This window comes from Ipomoea nil, unplaced genomic scaffold (genome assembly GCF_001879475.1).
Source record: "Ipomoea nil cultivar Tokyo-kokei standard unplaced genomic scaffold, Asagao_1.1 scaffold0519, whole genome shotgun sequence".
Classification (NCBI taxonomy): Eukaryota; Viridiplantae; Streptophyta; class Magnoliopsida; order Solanales; family Convolvulaceae; genus Ipomoea; species Ipomoea nil.
In genome coordinates, this window is record NW_017616947.1 from 2,942,788 (window position 1) to 2,966,271 (window position 23,484).

The following is a 23,484-nucleotide window of genomic DNA, read 5'->3' on the forward strand; positions in this document are numbered from 1 at the left end:
TCATTTTTAAGGTATTTCAAGTCTTTCCCATTAGCAAAACCATAATTCATTATAGCTTCTTTAAATTGTTCCTTTAACTTAAAAGTTAATCCAATGCAGAATTTTGGAGACTTCATCTCACTATGAGGCCTAAATTGGACTACTTTTGGCCTCTCATTGTCTGAATTGCTATCCCTTGCACTATCTTCATCAGAGTAAGTAATCTCCACATCAAGATTAATATGTTTTTTGGGATTATTGGTTGCTGCCTCCACCCGATTTTCATAATTTCGTTACCACAATACTCTACACTTGGATCTATGTTAATGTCATAATCTAAGTCATCTTTCCCACCACATTCACTTTCATCCGTTCCCCTTTCATAACTATTGTCTTCATTATTGTCTTCTCCACCAACTGCCCAAACCTCAACTAGGGCTGGGCACTTCGGTCTTCGGTTCGGATTTTTTCGGTTTCGGTTTTTTGGTTTTAGAAAAGTTGAACCATTCGGTTTAACATTATAGTTCGGTTCGGCTTCGGTTCGGTTTCAATCGGTTTGATTTCGGTTCGGTTTAAGACTTTACGAGAATTACGATCATCAAATTTCAACATTTCATAATTTTCCAAACATACTACCAAACAATACCTATTCACATAATCCACATCTAAAATATAAACGTTATATAACAAAATAATAATTCAAAGTTTAAACATACTACTAAATAGTAAATACTAACATCACATACTAATAGCAATCTAATTACCAAAACATCACATACTTAGAAATTAGAATCCAAAGTTCAAAGTTCAAACATTACAAACATGAATCACGTAGTTCAAACTTCAAATCCAATGTTTAAAGAGTACAAACATGAAACATTAAATAAAAATATTCAGTTGGAATATTTTTATTGATAAGATGAATAATCATCTATCTGTATAGTTGATATTAAAAGAACAAGTGTCAATTACTATATAGTTAATTTTTGGACACAATCTGTCATTGCTAGTGCACTCGAAATATATTCCAGTACTAGAAAATAATTATAATGCACTGGAAATCAAAATTAGAATGACTGTAAAGCACATTAAATTTATAGAAAAACATGAAACTAAGGAAAATACTGAATATTGTAAATATAACTCAAGTTAGATATAATTGTGAGGTAAAGAACAATTGCGACAAACAACAAAAGTGCAATGTAGAAAACAAGCTATAAAGAAATCAAATAAAAAATTTAAGGTTAGGTACCAATAAGAATGAGAACTGAACGGCGGAGCAAGCATCAAGGAACTTGGATTTACTTCTTTTATTATTATTATTATTATTATTATTATTATTATTATTATTATTATTATTATTATTATTATTATTATTATTATTATTATTAATTTTTTATTATTATTATTATTATTATTATTATTATTATTAATATTTATTAAAAAAATTATATAGCATTCGGTTCGGTTCGGTTTTTGCCAAACCGTTCGGTTTCGGTTCGGTTCGGTTCGGTACTAAACCATTCGGGTTACAAAATCCCGAACCATTCGATTTTCTATTACTAATTCGGTTCGAATCAGTTCGGTTCGGTTCGGATAAACCGAACCGAAGTGCCCACCCCTAACCTCAAGCACTTCAAACAAATCCAGCTGATTAAATGTTTCCCAAGCTACCATTTCAATCACTAACTCCACTAAACCCCCAACAGTTTGCATAAAAAACTGAACACTTTCTACACATGTATATCCCAATTCCTTCATTTTATCAACAAGTGTTATTAATCCTCATTCATCTACTTCCATGTTGTTAAACATTTCTGTCGCTCCTCCCACATATATGGGGTTTTCACCTCCTCCTAAAAACCTCCATGTTTTAACCTAAGAGTAAACCCACTACGTTTTAACCTAAGAGTAAACCCACTACATTTTATTTTCTGCAAATGAAATCACATAATAATAGAGTTACACACAAAAACAGTAAAGCAGTAAAGCACACACAAATTAGATTTCACTACACAAAGCACAGTAAAACACATGTATCTAGTAAGTAAAACACATGTATCCAGGAGTAAAGTGATACGCATCCAAAAGGATGGATGGTTTACTCACGCAGAAAAAGGAAGGATGCAAATCAGGCAAATCAGGATATACATGGGAAGGCTTAACTCAAGGGTTTTGACAAATAAAGAGAGGCATAATCATCTCAACAATCATCTTAGCAATCATCTCCTTTCTATAATTATTTATTTCCTAGTACTACAAATCAGAATCACTAGAAGAGAGTAGGGCATCAGATTCTTTACCTTAGTCTTTGAACCTCTAAGTAGCTGGGCAAGAGCCTAATACTCTTGTGGGGAAGGTCTTATGACTTCCTGTTCCTTTTCTTAAGTTTTCAGTCAATAAAACATACCTCTTTGTTCTTATCTCTAACAAATTAATCCGACATGCCGTTGAATGGAGAACACAAGTGATTCCCGCATAGAGACGTTAGAGAATAACCAAGATGCAATCCGTACTGAATTGACTACATTGACGGATCGATTTGCAGCCGTAGAAGCTTCTGTGGCTAGGATGTCCGACCTCCTCGCTCTCTCCCTCCAAAGCAAAGGGCAGGGCGATGCCAGTGCGTCATCGGTAGCAGTCCCAACAATTGATTCCAACCCCTCGTCAGAACGATTGGCTCCTCCCGACAACACCACACTTCCCACCGGAAGATTGGAACTTCCTACATTTTATGGTGGCGACCCAATCGGATGGTTGCCCAGAGTGGAGCAATATTTCGCCATACATCACACCCGGGAAGATCTGAAGGTTCCAACAGCCTTTATCAGTATGCAAGGACCGGCTCTACATTGGCTCCGGTGGATGAAGCGAACGCAACAATTCGTAGCTGAATGCCTAGTGTGTCAAAAGAATAAGTATGACACCATGGCACCAGAGGTTTACTCCAACCTCTGGACAGAATTTTTTGACAAATGGGGCACCAAGTTGCGTTTGAGCACTGCATACCACCCTCAAACGGACGGCCAGTCAGAAATCCTCAATCGATGCCTGCAGCAGTATTTGCGGTGTATGCATAGTTATCATGGCGTCGCCTAGGCGACGACTTGGCGTCCTGTCGGTGGAGACAGGACGCCTGGAGGGCTCGACTAGCCTGAAAGGGGCGAGTCGAGCAATGGCATCGACAAGGCGTCGCCATGGCGTCCCAGGCGATGCCTTGGACGCCAATCCGTCGTCCAACCCGGAAACCCGGCCCATTTTTTTTTTTTTTTTTTTTTAAGGTAAGTAACAACTAATAATAAAAAAACCCTAAGTTAAGAAATAGAAAGTCGAGACTTAGTAAAAAACGCAAGAAACTGCTGCGACTCTGCGACCTTAGTCAGAAACGCAAGTCTTCAACAGTGCGACTCCTAGACGCAGACGCCGGCCCTCCCTCCCTCCATTGCAGTCGCCCACGGACCACCGCCATCGCCGGACCACCGCCGTCGCCGGACCACCGTTTCCCTGTGAGTTGTTTCCTGATTTCTTCTTTCTTCTTCGTTGTTCGAGTGTTCGTCACTTCATCGATTTTTCTTCTTCTTTTTTTGTTTGTTTTCTCTTTGTTTTCATTTGTAGTGGCTTTATATACCAAAAAAATGAGTCAAATGACTTTGTTTGGTATTTAGCCATTAATGGCCTTATGGCCACGTTGGGGCAGTGAGCAGAGGCAGTGCTCACTGCCTGCCACTTGGTCATTACTTTTATTTTTTTTTTTAATTTTTTTAAAAAAATTGTACATTGTTTCATGGTTGGACAGTAGGATTACACTCAATTATGGCTGCAAATTCAGAAAATGAGAGCTATGATCCATCTACCGACCCTAAGAGGAAAGCTAAATCAAATGATCCGGGATGGAAGTATGGTTTTTGGCCGGACTTGGCAAACAAAGATTTAGTCTAATGTTCACTTTGCCACAAACAAATGCATTCGGGAATCAAAGACTAAAACAACACTTGGCGGCGGGTTACGGAGATGTTGCTAAATGCCCCAAAACAACTACAGAGATTATGAGGGAAATGCAACAATATATGCAAGGCACATCAAGAATGAAGAGATCAAGGGTGGTCTTGGATGATAATGTGGATGATGATGTGCAAGAATCGGCAAGGGAAGAAACACAACCATCATCTCACGATTCCGTTACTTATCCAAGTTCTGGGACGGCTAGTAAGAGAAAACAAACCATGTTGAGATTTGTAGAACCGCAACCGAGAGTAGGAAAAAAAACTCAATCAGTTGCATCACTACTTAGAAAGACCCCTGAAGAAGTAGTTGATGAGAGGCATTCCAAGGGTCCTACTCAAAGAACAATTGAGGCTTGTACGAAGAGTAAGGAAGAAACAAAGAGGACAATGCTACATATAGCAGTTTTTTTTTATGAGAATGGCATACCATTTAATGCGGCTAATTCAAGAAGCTTTGAAGTAATGGTTGAATCAATTGGACAATGGGGGCTGGGATTGAAGCCTCCTAGCTTTCATGAGTTACGAGTACCCCTCCTTTTGGACTCAAAGCAAGTGACTGATAAGTTGAAAGAAAGACATAGACTTGCTTGGAAGCAATACGGGTGCACACTCATGTCTGATGGGTGGACCGATAAAAGAGGTAGACATCTGATTAATTTTCTTGTGAATAGTCCCGAGGGGACTTTTTTCTTGGAGTCGGTTGATGCATCGAGTGAGTCACACGATGCAAGAATGTTAGCTGGATTGTTGGAGCAAAAAGTTGAAGAAGTTGGGAAAGAAAATGTCATTCAAATAGTGACCGGCAATGGAGCAATCTATAAAGCCGCGGGCAAACTTTTGGAGGAGAGGATTCGGACATTATTTTGGACTCCTTGTGCAGCACACTGTCTTGACCTCATGCTAGAGGACATTGGGAAGATGATGGAGTTCAAGTCCAAGATTGCAAGTGGTAGAAATATTACCACTTTTATTTATAGACATGGGCGAATCCTTAGTGCCATGAGAGAGCATACGGGTGGGCAAGATCTTGTAAGAGCTGGCGCTACTGATTCGCCACAGCATTCCTCACTTTACAGAGTTTGTACAAGCACAAAAATGCTTTGAGAGCTCTATTTGTTAGTGAAGATTGGGTTCGCTCAAAATTATCCAACACCGAAGCGGGTAAAACGGTGTGTGAGATCGTGTTGTCGTATAGATTTTGGACTGCGGTTGAGGATTGCTTGAGGGCATCACATCCCATTTTGATTGTGTTGAGGATCGTTGATGCTGATAGTACTCCAGCTATGCCCGAGCTTACGATGGCTATGTTGGCTGCTAAGAAAAAGCTCAATGAATCATTTGCAAGCAAGCCAAGGTTGTTTGGAAAGTTGATGGCTATTGTAGAACGAAGATGGGATGATCAGATGGGAGTGGATTTATATGGAGCCGCCTTATTTTTAAATCCTTCTAAATACTTTGACCTTAAGGCGACGGATAGTACATGTGCTCGTAAGCAACGAGCCATGTTCAATACAATACTTCATAAGATGATTGGCGATGATGACTTGCAAGTGAAGATCATCAATCAAGCAGATAACTACGATAACATGAGGAACGACTTTGGAATGCCATTAGCAGTCAAGCAACAAAAAGCAAAGACTCATCGTAAGTAATACTATCATACTAAGTAAATAACTACTAACACACTAAGTACAAAGTATATTAAATTAAATATGATAAATCTTAAACTTATTTTGTAGTTGATTGGTGGAATGCTTTTGGTGGACTTAGCATTGAGCTTCAAACACTAGCAATGCGCATCACAAGCCTTTGTTGTTCATCTTCCGGTTGTGAGCGCAATTGGAGCACATTTGAATTTGTAAGTATAGTTTTCCTAATTAGTAAATAGTAAATAGTATGATAGAAAATATAATTTATCTAAAATTTTAATACAAGAATTTTAAACTTGTTTATGTTTCTACTTTTACTTTTTTAGATCCATACAAAGAAAAGAAACCGCTTAGAGCATAAGAGATTGAACGACTTGGTTTATGTTCAATACAATCGCAAAATTGCAAGTAGGTTTCAAAAGATGCGTGAACAAGGCTCCAACTTTAATCCATTGGTCTTAGAAGAGTTCCAATGGGACAATGAATGGATTAATGGTGGTGAATCTAGTGATGATGTTCATCCCGGGGGTGATCTTTCATGGAGGCATGTTGATGAAGCAATTGGTGCATCAAACAACCTTGAGGGCTCTCATCTTTCTACAAGAGCTCACGCGTTGGGAAGGTTCACGTGCACAAATGTTGAGCTATTCACGACGCCGCAATGCTTCTACTAGTACTCCTTCTAGTTCTAGGATAGATGAGGAAGAACAAAATGAAGAAGAGCATTTTCCTAATGATGATGAAGATATTGAAGATGAGGATGATGTTCAAGATGATGATGAAGTGGGAAATGAAGATAGTAATGATGGCAATGAGAGAGAAACAAATATTGATGACTTCTTGATGGACCTTTGAGACTTTGAACTTGGATATTGTTGTCTTGTTGATTATTCTAGTATTCTACTTGTGCAGTTGTGTTACTCGTGTGTTATGTAGTTGGTAACTTGGTACCTTAATATGTTGAATGCTTGAATACTTGAATATGTTTAATTGTTTAGAGTTTAGACTTTAGCATGTTTAAACTTTAGATATATATTAATATATATATAATTATATATAATATATATAATTATATATATATTGTTCTTCCTAACTTGTCGCCTAGTCGCCTAGGCGACAAGTCGGTCGGGGGGCGCCGCGACTTAACAGGGCGCCGTGATAACTATGGGTGTATGACTTCTGAACAACCAAAGCAATGGGGACGCTTCCTCCATTGGGCTGAATACTGTAGCGTATCTGACTTCAACGGTCAGTTTCCTCACTCCAACCTTGGGGACAAGGTTGTTTCTTTGGAGGGTGGCAATGATACGCATCCAAAAGGATGGATGGTTTACTCACGCAGAAAAAGGAAGGATGCAAATCAGGCAAATCAGGATATACATGTTGAGATTTGCAGAACCGCAACCGAGAGTAGGAAAAAAAACTCAATCAGTTGCATCACTACTTAGAAAGACCCCTGAAGAAGTAGTTGATGAGAGGCATTCCAAGGGTCCTACTCAAAGAACAATTGAGGCTTGTACGAAGAGTAAGGAAGAAACAAAGAGGACAATGCTACATATAGCAGTTTTTTTTTATGAGAATGGCATACCATTTAATGCGGCTAATTCAAGAAGCTTTGAAGTAATGGTTGAATCAATTGGACAATGGGGGCTGGGATTGAAGCCTCCTAGCTTTCATGAGTTACGAGTACCCCTCCTTTTGGACTCAAAGCAAGTGACTGATAAGTTGAAAGAAAGACATAGACTTGCTTGGAAGCAATACGGGTGCACACTCATGTCTGATGGGTGGACCGATAAAAGAGGTAGACATCTGATTAATTTTCTTGTGAATAGTCCCGAGGGGACTTTTTTCTTGGAGTCGGTTGATGCATCGAGTGAGTCACACGATGCAAGAATGTTAGCTGGATTGTTGGAGCAAAAAGATGAAGAAGTTGGGAAAGAAAATGTCATTCAAATAGTGACCGGCAATGGAGCAATCTATAAAGCCGCGGGCAAACTTTTGGAGGAGAGGATTCGGACATTATTTTGGACTCCTTGTGCAGCACACTGTCTTGACCTCATGCTAGAGGACATTGGGAAGATGATGGAGTTCAAGTCCAAGATTGCAAGTGGTAGAAATATTACCACTTTTATTTATAGACATGGGCGAATCCTTAGTGCCATGAGAGAGCATACGGGTGGGCAAGATCTTGTAAGAGCTGGCGCTACTGATTCGCCACAGCATTCCTCACTTTACAGAGTTTGTACAAGCACAAAAATGCTTTGAGAGCTCTATTTGTTAGTGAAGATTGGGTTCGCTCAAAATTATCCAACACCGAAGCGGGTAAAACGGTGTGTGAGATCGTGTTGTCGTATAGATTTTGGACTGCGGTTGAGGATTGCTTGAGGGCATCACATCCCATTTTGATTGTGTTGAGGATCGTTGATGCTGATAGTACTCCAGCTATGCCCGAGCTTACGATGGCTATGTTGGCTGCTAAGAAAAAGCTCAATGAATCATTTGCAAGCAAGCCAAGGTTGTTTGGAAAGTTGATGGCTATTGTAGAACGAAGATGGGATGATCAGATGGGAGTGGATTTATATGGAGCCGCCTTATTTTTAAATCCTTCTAAATACTTTGACCTTAAGGCGACGGATAGTACATGTGCTCGTAAGCAACGAGCCATGTTCAATACAATACTTCATAAGATGATTGGCGATGATGACTTGCAAGTGAAGATCATCAATCAAGCAGATAACTACGATAACATGAGGAACGACTTTGGAATGCCATTAGCAGTCAAGCAACAAAAAGCAAAGACTCCTCGTAAGTAATACTATCATACTAAGTAAATAACTACTAACACACTAAGTACAAAGTATATTAAATTAAATATGATAAATCTTAAACTTATTTTGTAGTTGATTGGTGGAATGCTTTTGGTGGACTTAGCATTGAGCTTCAAACACTAGCAATGCGCATCACAAGCCTTTGTTGTTCATCTTCCGGTTGTGAGCGCAATTGGAGCACATTTGAATTTGTAAGTATAGTTTTCCTAATTAGTAAATAGTAAATAGTATGATAGAAAATATAATTTATCTAAAATTTTAATACAAGAATTTTAAACTTGTTTATGTTTCTACTTTTACTTTTTTAGATCCATACAAAGAAAAGAAACCGCTTAGAGCATAAGAGATTGAACGACTTGGTTTATGTTCAATACAATCGCAAAATTGCAAGTAGGTTTCAAAAGATGCGTGAACAAGGCTCCAACTTTAATCCATTGGTCTTAGAAGAGTTCCAATGGGACAATGAATGGATTAATGGTGGTGAATCTAGTGATGATGTTCATCCCGGGGGTGATCTTTCATGGAGGCATGTTGATGAAGCAATTGGTGCATCAAACAACCTTGAGGGCTCTCATCTTTCTACAAGAGCTCACGCGTTGGGAAGGTTCACGTGCACAAATGTTGAGCTATTCACGACGCCGCAATGCTTCTACTAGTACTCCTTCTAGTTCTAGGATAGATGAGGAAGAACAAAATGAAGAAGAGCATTTTCCTAATGATGATGAAGATATTGAAGATGAGGATGATGTTCAAGATGATGATGAAGTGGGAAATGAAGATAGTAATGATGGCAATGAGAGAGAAACAAATATTGATGACTTCTTGATGGACCTTTGAGACTTTGAACTTGGATATTGTTGTCTTGTTGATTATTCTAGTATTCTACTTGTGCAGTTGTGTTACTCGTGTGTTATGTAGTTGGTAACTTGGTACCTTAATATGTTGAATGCTTGAATACTTGAATATGTTTAATTGTTTAGAGTTTAGACTTTAGCATGTTTAAACTTTAGATATATATTAATATATATATAATTATATATAATATATATAATTATATATATATTGTTCTTCCTAACTTGTCGCCTAGTCGCCTAGGCGACAAGTCGGTCGGGGGGCGCCGCGACTTAACAGGGCGCCGTGATAACTATGGGTGTATGACTTCTGAACAACCAAAGCAATGGGGACGCTTCCTCCATTGGGCTGAATACTGTAGCGTATCTGACTTCAACGGTCAGTTTCCTCACTCCAACCTTGGGGACAAGGTTGTTTCTTTGGAGGGTGGCAATGATACGCATCCAAAAGGATGGATGGTTTACTCACGCAGAAAAAGGAAGGATGCAAATCAGGCAAATCAGGATATACATGGGAAGGCTTCACTCAAGGGTTTTGACAAATAAAGAGAGGCATAATCATCTCAACAATCATCTCAGCAATCATCTCCTTTCTATAATTATTTATTTCCTAGTACTATAAATCAGAATCTCTAGAAGAGAGTAGGGCATCAGATTCTTTACCTTAGTCTTTGAAGCTCTAAGTAGCTGGGCAAGAACCTAATACTCTTGTGGGGAAGGTCTTATGACTTCCTGTTCATTTTCTTAAGTTTTCAGTCAATAAAACATACCTCTTTGTTCTTATCTCTAACATAAAGTTATACAAAGAACACTTTCCCACACACCCACCTGCTAAACTTAAACACACACCAACAACACATGATCCCCACCCACCTGCTAAAGTTAAACAAAACTTAAACCAAACAACATGGTCCCAAATACTTTCTCACAACATATATAAGTCCAATAATCATGTGGGTACCACATTTGCATTAAAATACACAGCTGAATGCACATTCCAAAACATATATATAAACCTTACCTTCATTACTTGTAGTCATGTCAATAGCTACTTCGAAGAGTGCTGCTTCTCTACTTCGTCGACTGGGTGCTCTTCGCTTTCTATGGAGATGGGGTCGTCAAGCTGATTAGCAGAAGTTGGTCGAGTTCGTAGTTCGCATCAGTCGTCGTCTCTCCTTCGTCAATTCGCAGATTAGGGCTAACCAATTTAGGGGAAATTAAATTGGGGGAAACTAGTCTAAGCGTTGCAGCATTAGGAATAAAAAATGGGAAATGACATGTTTGCCCTCAACCCTTAACGTACACTTGACAGCAACCCTAACGGAGGACCACATGTGGTTATTTTAAAAAAGACAGAGAACTACTCATAGTTGTTTAAAAGTTGGATAACCAGGGCTGGTATATCGCTAATACTCGGAGGACCAATAGATGTATTAACTCAATAAAAATACAAATAAAAATATACACTTCGTATAAAAAAGACAAAAATATTCCCATAGTTAACTCTAACTTAACGGTTTTATTAACGGAGGACAAAAAATGATCATACCACAATAAAACTAGGACCAATATAGGATGTTTTGAAAAAAAAAAAAAAGAAGACTAAAGTGGAACGCCACCAATAAATATAGGACCAAAAATGAAATTAACTCATAATTGAAATTATTATTATTATTATTATAATTGTAATTATTATAAAAATAAATCCAACGACCCATGTTTAACTTAATTACCATAATAATTATTAGGCAATAAACTAATTAATATATGTGCAATTATATATACTTTTATACCTTAAGTATAATTCTTTTTATTATATCAAATTTACTTTTTTCTTCCACCTCAATATCTGAATGAATTAATTGTAATTATTATATATAAAAAATTCAACTACCCATATTTAATTGTAATTATACTAATATTTATACAATTATTATTAGCTTAATTAACATAATAATTATTAGTCAATTATACTAATATTATGCAATTATATATACACACACACATTATAAAAAAATAATTGTAATAATTAAAAAAAATCAAGAATCCATGTTTAATTATGGTAATTATTAAGCTTAATTACTATAATAATTATTAGTCAATTATACTAATATTTGTATAATTATTATTAGCTTAATTACCATAATAATTATTAAATTTTATACAGTAATAGCTTGGGAGGTAGTTTAGGCGGGAAATAGCAAAAGTAGGGCTTTGTTTTTATTAGTGATATAGATATAGATATAGATATAGATATAGATTAGCTAATAGATTATCTTGTGATCCAATAACACCAAGTTAAACTCCCACATGAAAGATTGTGGGTTCAGGCCTCAGTGATAATTTACAATACGTTATCAGTTATCAGCTTGAGAAAAATCTAATCAATTCAACCTCATTGTTAAGGCGTCTCTTCTTCGACATGGTACCCGACAGCACTGGACGTAAGCACTAGTTCTTGATCGCATGCGGAGGATCGCAGAACCTCAACGGAGATGGAAGCAACTCCATCGCCGTTCCCTTTTTCAAAGACATCGTTAGTCATCTCTCAGCACCGCGCCGCTCCTGATCATCATCTTCACCATCTCCTTTTGACGCATGGAACTGCAAATGATGAATGCGTAGAGAAGAGCCATAGCAAGCCTGTAATCTCTTCTGTTAAGAAGGGGAATAAGTTTGTTATAACTTCCCTTCCCGCCATATCTCTGTATAAATAGTCTTCTTGTTCCTCTCTTCTAGATTAATGAAACAGTTACCATTCTTTATGTCTCTCTTTCCTTTCACCCAACTCAAACAGCCGTGAGCTTCATCTCTGTTTTCCGATATGGTATCAGAGCACTGGCCAAGCAGCTACGCCGCCGCATTGACCGACACCGATGAGTCTAGCCAGAGAACTCATCCTTTTCCGGCAACACCAAACGATGAACATCTTGTTCATACTCCCTTCGCAGCTGATCCGCAAGGAAATTCTGTTCCGCAGAGGAGCACTAGCCTCGACAACATCGAGAATCCACTCTATCTGAACATCAATGAGAATCCGAACGCGATTCTCGTGAGTCCTCCACTCACAGGTAGTGGAAATTATGGATCCTGGAGCATTTCTATGCGTGTGGCCCTAGAAGTCAAGAACAAATGGAGTCTCGTCGACGGAAGTGTTGCCATGCCGGAGAAGAATCACGCTCAGTACTCATCGTGGAGAAGATGTAATATGATAATTTGTTCGTGGATTCTGAGGTCTCTCCATCCGTCAATAGCTCAAAGTGTAATGTATATGGAGAAGGCTAAGGACATCTGGAATAATCTACGAAGACGATTTTCACAACGAGATCCGCATCGGATCTCGATTCTCCAGAACGAAATATATAATCTGAAACAAGGAGGTCTCTCTGTGAATGACTATTACACCAAGTGCCGCACCTTGTGGGAGGAGATGAACTCGCTGAGACCGCTTCCGATCTGCAAGTGTGATCTAGCTGATGAGATCAGAAATGATCGAGAGATTGATCAAATCATCCGATTCTTACAAGGATTAGACGAAGATTACAATTCTCTCAAATCCGGTGTGCTTGTTCTCGATCCCCTACCTGAGATGCACAAGGTATTTGTTGTGGACGAAAAGTACGAGAGACAGCTAGCCATCACTAAACTGAGCACCGGAACTATAGAAATCAGTCATGCAAATGCCATGCAAACTACACAGAACTCCACAGATGAGATGATTGCAGCTTTAAATAACTTCAACAGCAGGAAGAATTTTAATTCAAATGGTGGAAACAAAAGCGCTAAGTGCATATTTTGTGGCATGACCGGGCACACCATCGAGAAATGCTACAAAAAGCATGGATACCCACCGGGGTGGATACCAGGCTACAAATCGAAGGGCAAACAGCAAACTGCAGCAGTTTCTTCTGACAGTAATGTATCATCTGAACAGATTCAGAAATTAATCACACTTCTGCAAGCTCAGGTAGGACATGGTCAGACTTCCACCACAGCAGCTGTGTCTCTCATACCAAAGTTCAATAAGCCTGAACTCTACAATGAAGGCAAGTTTTCTGATCTCTCTTGCATTAATTCTGTTAGTCTGTCTCCCTCAACATGGATTTTAGATTCAGGAGCAACTGATCATATAGCTTGTTCTATTGAGTTTTTTTTTTATGATTATCACACTATTGAGGGAATGATGGTGAGCTTACCTAATGGAGATCGTGTTACTGTGGAACATGTGGGAAGAATTAAACTGACTGGGGATATATGGTTGAAAGAAGTGTTGCACATCCCATCTTTTAACTTCAATATTGTTTCTGCTAGCAAGTTATTGAAAAATTCACCTCACTCGTTAATATTTACTTCTGATCAGTGCCATCTGAGGGTCCATGGGAGGACGATTGGATTTGCTAAAGAAGAGAAAGGGCTCTATTTGCTTAGTATACCCCCCACTAATACTTGTAATCAGTTTGTTATGCAGTGTAGTATTGATCTTTGGCATCAACGTTTGGGGCACTATCCCTCCAATAAAATTCATTTGCTTTGTGATATTCCTGCATCAAATAATAGAAAGTTGGCTTGTGATGTCTGTCAGTTTGCAAAACACAAGCGATCCTCATTTCCAGTTAGTACTACTATATCAAATGCTTGCTTTGATCTGGTGCATATCGACATTTGGGGCCCCTTTCAAGTTAAATCTTTATGTGGAGAAAGGTACTTCCTCACCATAGTTGATGACTACTCTAGATATACATGGTTAAGATTGATGAAATGCAAATCAGAAACTAGAGCTTTAATAAAAGATTTCTATAAGCTCGTTCAAACCCAATTTGGTATGTCTATTAAGGCCATACGCAGCGACAATGGATTAGAATTTAATATGGAGAGTTTTTTTGCTGACAATGGCACTATCCACCAGAGAACTTGTGTATATACTCCCCAGCAAAATGCTGTGGTTGAACGCAAACATCAACATGTGCTAAGTGTGGCTCGTGCTCTTTGGTTCCAAGCTGGTTTTCCTCTTGAATTCTGGGGACAGTGTGTGATTCACGCTGTCTACTTGATAAACAGACTTCCCACTGCTGTTTTGGAATGGTCTAACCCTTATTGCAGGTTATATGAAAGAGAACCAGATCTTAGTAATCTCAGGGTCCTTGGCTGTTTGTGCTATGCTGCGAATCTGTCTCCTTCTCGTCATAAGATGGACACTAGAAGCAAGAAGTGTGTCTTAATTGGAATGCCTGCAGGAATAAAGGGATATTTGCTATTTGACATACTCAACATGTCTACACTTGTATCTCGTGATGTGGTTTTCTATGAAGATCAATTCCCTTTGGCAGAACAGAACAAGCATATGGTTATACCTGAAGCTCAAGCCATCAACCCTTCACTGCCAAATATTTCTACTATGGATTGTGAAGAAATTCCCACTCAGGCACCTCATGAGAATATGCAGCATCCTCTAAATACAATGTCAGACACATCATCTCCTTTCCATCATTCCTTGCAGAATGTCGATTATAATGATGGGTCCAATTCTCTAAATAATAATGAGCATAATGTTGATGAAAATGACATAGTTGACACAGCTCCTACCTCAAATCATGATCATCAGCCTCGGAGGTCTACTAGGCAACGCCAAGCTCCCAGCAAGCTACATGACTATTATTGTGATGCTCTATTCCAAAACAACTACAGTTCACCACATTTTTTGTCAAAAGTTGTGGCTTATGATCATCTTGCACCCTCTCACAAAGCTTTTGCCATGGCTGTCACCACTGCCAACGAGCCAAAATCTTACAAACAAGCTGCCCAACATGAATGTTGGCAGAAAGCTATGAATGCGGAGATTAGTGCCCTCCAAGAGAACAAGACGTGGGAACTCACAGATTTGCCCTCGGGAAAAACACCTATAGGGTGCAAATGGGTTTTCAAAGTAAAGCTCAAAGTCGATGGAACGATTGAACGACATAAAGCTCGCCTCGTAGCTAAAGGCTACACACAACAACTTGGAATCGATTATCTAGAAACTTTTTCTCCGGTTGCAAGGTTAACCACCATCCGTACTTTCCTTGCTGCAGCAGTATCTAGAAACTGGTTCATCCATCAAATGGACATCAACAACGCTTTTTTGCATGGTGATTTAAACGAGGAGGTTTACATGGTTTTACCACCAGGCTTTGAAAGCACAAAACCAAACCAAGTGTGTAAATTACTCAGGTCTTTATATGGACTCAAACAAGCAAGTAGGCAATGGAATGCCAAACTCACCAATGCTCTCTTTCAAGTTGGTTTCAGGCAGTCCTCGGCTGATCCATCTCTGTTTATTAAAGGGAAAGGTAACAATCTAATTGCCTTGCTCATTTACGTTGATGATATACTGGTTACCAGTGCCAAAATGAATCTCATTGATTCTCTCAAGAAGTTCCTGGATAACATGTTTAAGATTAAAGATTTTGGGCAGTTAGGCTATATTTTAGGAATTGAGGCAACCATGTCAGCAGAAGGCTTGAATCTCTGTCAACAAAAATATGCTCTAGACATTTTGGAAGAATCTGGTTTCATTGGATCCGCTCTAATCTCATGGAGATCGAAGAAGCAAGCCACAGTTTCGAAGTCCTCCTCTGAAGCTGAGTATCGTGCCCTTGCTGCTGTTGTATGTGAGGTCCAATGGATTCACTATTTACTCACTGATTTGCAGATTGAATCATCCATGCCAGCCATAGTGTTTTGTGATAACAAATCCGCAGTCGCCATCGCCGAAAACCATGTCTTCCACGAGCGAACGATGCACATTGACATCGATTGTCATATAGTCCGGGAGAAATTAAGCCAAGGATTGATAAAGCTTCTGTCGCTTCACGTCTAAGCTGGGGATACATAATCTGCATGCCCCAGCTTACGCGGGGGGGGGGGGGTATTGACGCATGGAACTACAAATAGAGAAGAGCCATAGCAAGCCTGTAATCTCTTCTGTTAAGAATGGGAAAGAGTTTGTTATAACTTCCCTTCCCGCCATATCTCTGTATAAATAGTCTTCTTGTTTCTCTCTTCTAGATCAATGAAACAGTTACCATTCTTCATGTCTCTCTTTCCTTTCACCCAACTCAAACAGCCGTGAGCTTCATCTCTGTTTTCCAATATCTCCGGCCTTCAAATTCCTGGCTTGCCACCGCGTTAATCCTCATATTGCATTATCAGGTGGTTGGGAAGCCTATTATGCTGCATAAAATCCATTGTATCAGTGCATTTCCCCCATGTGATGGTTCAGTTTTGACTCTCCTCAGGCGTTTGGATTCCAGGTGGACAACGGTACACTGATTGAGAGCTGGTTTTGGATGGTTTCAGATAATTTCTTCTGGTGTCTAGAAATTCTTGGACTCCCAAGCTCTCAAGCATTTTTTCCATCAACCTTTTTCCTGGTTTGCATAGCTACCATGGGTAATAGAAATCTGATCCCACAATGTATTGTTTAAGCTCCAACAACATTTATAAGTTAGTCATTCCCTGAACTCGAAACTTGAAGAATCACATCTCTGTAACTTCAAAATTCGTGCCTCAAAGTAAGAACAGTGCGCGCTTGGTGATAGAGGAGGGAGTTTTGACTCTTCCAGCAAGTACAACAAAAGGTTCAGTGTTAGTATACAACGTGATAGACCTCCACTTGCACAGTTGCACTGTGAGATCGATAGATGCATGAAAGTGTAGTTTTGCGTGAGTGGATGGATGGAAAAGTAAATGGAGATGAAATCCTCGAGTGTCGTTCTTATGGGACGGTAAACTTGGAAGCACTAAGATGATGCTAGTGAGAGGATTTCAAGCTTATCACATACAAGTTCCAAGGAGCGCATTGTTTGCAAGTAAATTGAGAGTAAAAGTAGAAGAAATTTGCAAGTAGAAATCAAATAAAAAAGAACGGGCGGAGGATTGGTCCTTCGTTGCAATGCGCCTTAGTGTATAAGATAGGAGTTTGAGATTGTGAGGATTATGATTTGAAGAGGAGTAGTTTGCAAATGTCGTAGCCATTCTGGCCTCTACAGCCTATCATAGATCAATATGGCACCCGAGTGTCTATAATCTCTATGAGGCAATTCATCGAACACTTAGCCTACACTCATTCCTGGGCTTAAGGTCCGTTCATACTTCTACTACCTGGATCACATTTTAAACAATGATTCATTTATAATTGTTAAATCTAAGATTTGTTAAATCTAAGATTGGGTCAAGGTCACTCAATTGAGCTATAATGTACATGATCCAAATCACGCTAAAAGATTGAATTCAATGTCATTTTGAATATAGCATGTTGGCCACTTTAAATGGACCCTCCCTCTAAAATAAAAGACTCTGATACCATGTTCAATTTAAGATTGAGCCAAGGTCTCACTTAATTGGGCTATAATGCACATGGGCCGAACCAAGATTGAATCCAATGGATTAAGTAGTCTAACACATGACCTTGTAAATATATTCTCTTATTTTTTTCAATGTGGGACTCATAACAATAATATATGTAAAGTGGATGTGTAGAACTTACTGTATATGAATCCTAACTTGTCGGATGCTGTGATGCAGGTTAAAGGAACGGACTATAAGACACCAGATGGGACATGCATTCGGGATTATATTGACGTTACTGATCTTGTAGACGCGCATGTTAAAGCACTAGAGAAGGCAACTCCTGGAAATGTTGGAATCTACAATGTGGGCACTGGGAGAGGTAGTTTTTCCCCGTTCTATAATGTGTTGTGATTGCTCAAATCGAGATCGTGAAGTCTCGTTCTCATCTTTTTCTTCATTTGTATCTCGAGAACAGGTAGACGTAGATCCGTGAAGGAGTTTGTGGATGCCTGTAAGAAAGCAACGAGGGTATCAATTAAGGTCGACTACCTTCCCCGCCGACCAGGTGATTACGCAGAAGTATATAATGATCTTCAAAAGAGTTTGCAGATCGCGTGGAGGTGGCAGAAGTCGCATCTCAATGGCTATGGATCACCTCGAGCAATGGCTTCATAATAATCCATAGATTAATCGCGGAACATTAACAAGAACCCCATACATACACTATACATACAGCTCAGTTTTTGCTGATCTCGTGATCTAGCATCGATATTTTGCAGTGGCAAGAGCTTTATTCGCTATTAGTCTTATTATACCATAGATTTGTGGGGTAAGGCCGGGTTGAGTTCAATATTTATTCTTTCACAGCTATAGCCTATAGGTAGTAAACATAGTGGAGGGTATTAGTAAAGCATGTAGGTAGAAGAAGCTCAGGCAGCTTATTTATCCATTCATTGTTATACTATACTAGTCAAATATAATTATACATGCGTTTTGATATAACGCAAGTTGAAGAGTATACATTTCTGTATTAGTAAATATGATGATGAGATCTATATTGAGATTCATAACATCATGAGATCTATATATATATAGAGAGAGAGTAATAATAAGCATCATGAAATGGTTTACATAAAATGTGGCTTTTCTTTTTGTTTGTACTTCTGTGTTTGGCGTTTTCAAAGTCATTTAAGCTCTTTTTTACCCTTTTTAATTTTATAATAATTCACTTACTGGCTTGGTTGGTTGAGTGGGTAGAATATGATTTTAATTTGATTTTGTGTAACATCTTTTTTATTCAACTTGTCACATAGGGGATTCTTATTGTAGCCTACCTAGTGTATGGATAGTGGTGACGGATTTTCTTTTTGCCAAAATTTAGGTAGTGGTGGTAGATTTTATTGTTACAATTTTTTTAGCTTTTTTAGCTTTTTTTTTTTTTGAATAATTATGAGATAATAATTTAGTTGAGTTGTTTGGTGCCATAGCCTAGGCTCTAGCAAGTTAGCACGGCAAATTATATCGTGCACTAGGGTGCACAATGAATTGTGCATTTTGGATAAAACGATATTGTTTTGTATATGTTTTTATGGGAAAATGACGAGTTTGGTCCCTGAGTTATAATGTAAATGGTAGTGACGACTCAGTACCTGAGTTATGACCGTATTCATTTTTAGTCCCTGAGTTATGAGTGAATTGGCGCATTTGGTCTTTGATTGTTAAAATTGACGGAAAATGTAAAACACTCCATCCTAAAAGTTTCTGATTTTCCTTACTAAACATAATGGTAATCAAACCATAACTTTTGAAATACAAGAAGATATCAAATTTCTCTGTTATTTTTAAGACAAATTCACCAAAGGAGTAACTTGAAATTTTTAGTACGTAAAATTCTTTCGTAAGCTCTACAATAATTTAATCAAGAATCGTATATCCTGACAATATATGAAAATTATATTATATATATACTCATCCCTTCCTCTGTCTTCTTAAAAATCAGAGTAATGAATGAGAAACCTAAGACTCAGTTATGAAAATTCTAAAAACTTTTGTAATTTCTAAAAACGATTATTGACGGTTGCATATGAAAAAATTTGTACATACTAAAAATCTCAAGTTATTCCGTTGGTGAATTTTTTCTTATAAAAGCAACCTGTGAAATTTGACATCATTTAATATCTCAAAAGTTCTGGTTTGATTATCTTTGTTGCTTAGTAAAGAAAATTGAAAATTGATAAGATAGTGTGTTTCACACTGAAGACAATGATAAAGTATTTTTTTGTTTGTGCTAAGTTTTAAGTTTGTTATACGAGAGCCAGGTTCCTAACAAGTCATACTAAAGTTGTTGAAATGCTTATAGAATTGAACAATCTTGAAATAAGAGGCTGAGAAGTGAAAAATAATGTTGTGAAATTGGTTTTGATATAAGAAGGAGAATAAAATGTGAATTTCCTACTTTACTTCTCAAATATTAAATATTTTTTAATTTTTCCGTTAGTTTTAACGGTCAGGGACCAAATGTGCCACTTCGTTCATAACTGAGGGACTAAAAATGGATACAGACATAACTCAGGGACTGAGTCGGAACTTTGGTATAACTTAGGGACCAAAGGTGCAATTTTCCCTTTTTGATTGATTTATATGTTATTAATTTGAAAACAGAAGAAAATGATATCATATCAGTTTGCCCGAAGCAAACGAGGGAATGAATTATTTCATATCAGTTTGCCCGAAACAATTCAAATGAGGGAGTGAATTATATCATGTGAATTTGCACGAAGCAATTTTTGGGTGATCTTGAAGATCTATTTTATTTAACAAGCTTCCCAACTTCCCTATGATTGTTGTGTACCCTTATAATATCATTTGATATGTATGCGTTAAACATATTTGATTATATATGTTACTCTTAGATGATTGTATATATGTTTTGGGTACTTCATATATTGTGATACACTTTTAAAGGCTTTAAAGATCCAAATGATTTTATAGTATAGCATGAGCTAGTGCGTCGCCTTGGGCGATTATATATTTTCTTGTTGGTGACATCAGTTGTATATGTTATCGTGGTTATCACAATCTGACCTATTGCATATCATAATTATTCCCCCTAGAACCTAGTACGTGGTATAAAACCAGACATTTCACATCTGCGTTTTATTCACAGTATGCAGTCTTTTTCCTATATCACCACCATAGCATACCTTTGTGGGCATGTATATGTTGATTATAAACCTCCGTCTATTATTTAAATCATTAGAGCCCATGATAAGGGATCAATATATAATTAGGTACGCTGACGGCACATTTATGAAGATCGTTTCACTGCATTAGGGGGAGATAAGAGCTCAATTTAATAGAATGCCGAGAAATTTTATGGATGGTTGATGAAAAAGATCTTCAATATTTGAATCCACGTACTAGATAGACTGAACTAGAAGTTCATAAGAAGTAAACTTAATTGGAAGTTCAGAAGATAATAAATCAGCCAATATATATATACTGATAAAAAGAGTGACTAGGTCCCATATATCTTCCCCAATTTGGACCGTATGTATTTACCAATGCTCCTTGACGCCAGAAGCGTGGAGACATGTTGGTATAAAAGATAAGAATCCGTGGAAAGCTAAAGCTAGTAGAAAATTTCGTCACTCTTGAAATCACTTAAAGAAGTATGTCCTGAAAATATTCGTCCAGAAGGCGAAAAACTCCAGTAAAATTATAGGTGCACCTAAAATCATAATACTGGAATGCGGAACGACCAAATAAAAATATCTTTGGAAAATGTTTAAAGTCTGGTTGAATTAGAAATCACCATTATTTTATATATATGGGAGAAATTTATGAAAAATGTTATAGTTGTCGACAACAGAATTGCATTTATAAATTGCACCAATAGTGTCCTGATTTTTTAATGTATAAATGAATAATTAAGGCATGTACAGCTCAACTCGCTAAAACTGTATTCCCTTTATAACATGTACACCAATTAATGTTAACCCTGAAGGTTACAAAGGTGTTTGCACAAAAGAGAAATACAAACAATATGGTGGTATGATATAAAGCGAGACTAGTAGTTATTGGTTTACATAGAGACCCTGAATTGATTTTGATCAAATGTTGCCCCCACAATAAATGACATTACGTTCCGCAAATTAACATTATTGGCAGTGAATTATAAATTTAGATATGCAGTTGATGAACGTCATGACCGCAAACTTATGGGTCATTAGATGCTAATATTTATTTGTAAATCCCTGATGGATTCAACACTTTTGAAATGAGAAAAGTGAAAATGACAATGTGTATTATTAAACTACTAAAGTCTTTGTATGAGTTAAATATTATTGACTGAGTGTTTTCCTCCCGAAGAAGGAATATGCAAATAATATGTACCATTATGTGTTCGTTAACGAATTGCTAATGTTATATTTTTACCCCCAATGTCCCATATGAGGACAAATAAGATTGTGTAAGGGGAACCTTACAAAACATATTGCACCTAAATCCTTCTACACACATGAACTCTAGAAGAGTGGCAAAATTCTTGTTGAGAAAGTTTGTCCTAGTGAACAATCTTGCAGATATGTTCACTAAGTCTCTACCTACATCCACTTTTGGGTAATATGTTCATAAAATTGGGATGCGTAGGCTTATGAGATTGTCATCTTCAGGGGGAGCGACAACCCCTAGCTGCACTGGAATGGACAATCTAGAAGGTTGTTGAAATCCTGAAGATTAGCTTCGAAAACATATGGTTATACTCTTTTTCCATTAGCTAAGTTTTTCCCCATAGGGTTTTCTTAGGCTAAGGTTTTTAATAAGACAACCGATGTTGTTGCACTTGAGTGGATAGTCCTGAAGACCTTTGAAATCTTGAAGATTATGCCCCGAAGGCTTATGATTGTACTCTTTTCTTTAGCTAAGTTTTTTTCCCCACTGGGTTTTCTTAGGCTAAGGTTTTTAATGAGGCAACCGGTGCAGCACATGGTTTGACATACTTCGTGTACTCTTTTTCCTCGTCTAGGTTTTTCCTACTGGATTTTTCTAACGAGGTTTTTAACGAGGCATGAGTGTGGTTAAATAATGGCTAAGGGGAGTGTTATAAATATTAACATAACGACCATTATTTCTTCATCTTCCCTATTAATATTATATGTTAGTTATAGAAAGTGAAGGGTTGTATGGATTGTAAATATATACATGTTGAAGGATGAATAAAGGGTACTTGAAGTTCCTAGATTTTGAGTTCTCATTTTTCTCTCTACTTCTCTCTTCCATTCCATATTGCAATATTGTTTATACATACAATCGACGTGTTACTGTACAACAATCCCGGTAGATTGAGCTAATCAGTAGACCAAATTACAACATATTTAATATTTTTGGAGAGAATGTTAGCTTTTTGCATTTGTCTTAGTTAATAATCTCCAATTTACTTATGTACCGAGCTTCAAAACGACGTCGTTTTGTTTAATGAAAAGAAACGGCACCCGTTTCGCGCTGTTCCGCAAAAAAGTAACTCTGTTATTCAGTTTCATTTTGTATACACTGCAGTTTCAGTTCAACACAACTACAGTTTCATTTCGATATAACTACAGTTTCATTCGATATTTATACAATCAAATATGTGAAAATTTTATTTTATTTAATTTTATATACACTATAGTTTCATTAAAACACAACTACATGATCATTTCGATATAACTACAACTTCATTGCACAATATACACTCAAATATGTGAAATGTTATTAAGTTTCATTTTATATACAGTGTAGTTTCAATTCACTACAACTACAATATCATTTTGATATAACTGCAGTTTCATTTGATAATATATAAAAT

General features: G+C 37.6%; 2 protein-coding genes and 1 long non-coding RNA gene across 3 annotated transcripts; all 3 read left to right on the top strand.

The window, feature by feature from the left end:
* Positions 1–3,869: 3,869 nt before the first annotated feature.
* LOC109174088 lies at positions 3,870–5,635 on the top strand. Its single transcript, XM_019323375.1, has 2 exons — positions 3,870–5,012; positions 5,060–5,635. The coding sequence occupies exons 1-2, from the start codon at positions 3,870–3,872 to the stop codon at positions 5,633–5,635; spliced, it is 1,719 nt and encodes a 572-aa protein (XP_019178920.1).
* A 1,299-nt stretch (positions 5,636–6,934) lies between these two features.
* Positions 6,935–7,897, top strand: LOC109174089. Its single transcript, XM_019323376.1, has one exon. The coding sequence runs from the start codon at positions 6,935–6,937 to the stop codon at positions 7,895–7,897; it is 963 nt and encodes a 320-aa protein (XP_019178921.1).
* A 520-nt stretch (positions 7,898–8,417) lies between these two features.
* Positions 8,418–8,968, top strand: LOC109174104. Its single transcript, XR_002053013.1, has 3 exons — positions 8,418–8,437; positions 8,533–8,651; positions 8,769–8,968. It is a non-coding gene; the product is annotated as an uncharacterized LOC109174104 (long non-coding RNA).
* Positions 8,969–23,484: the final 14,516 nt, after the last annotated feature.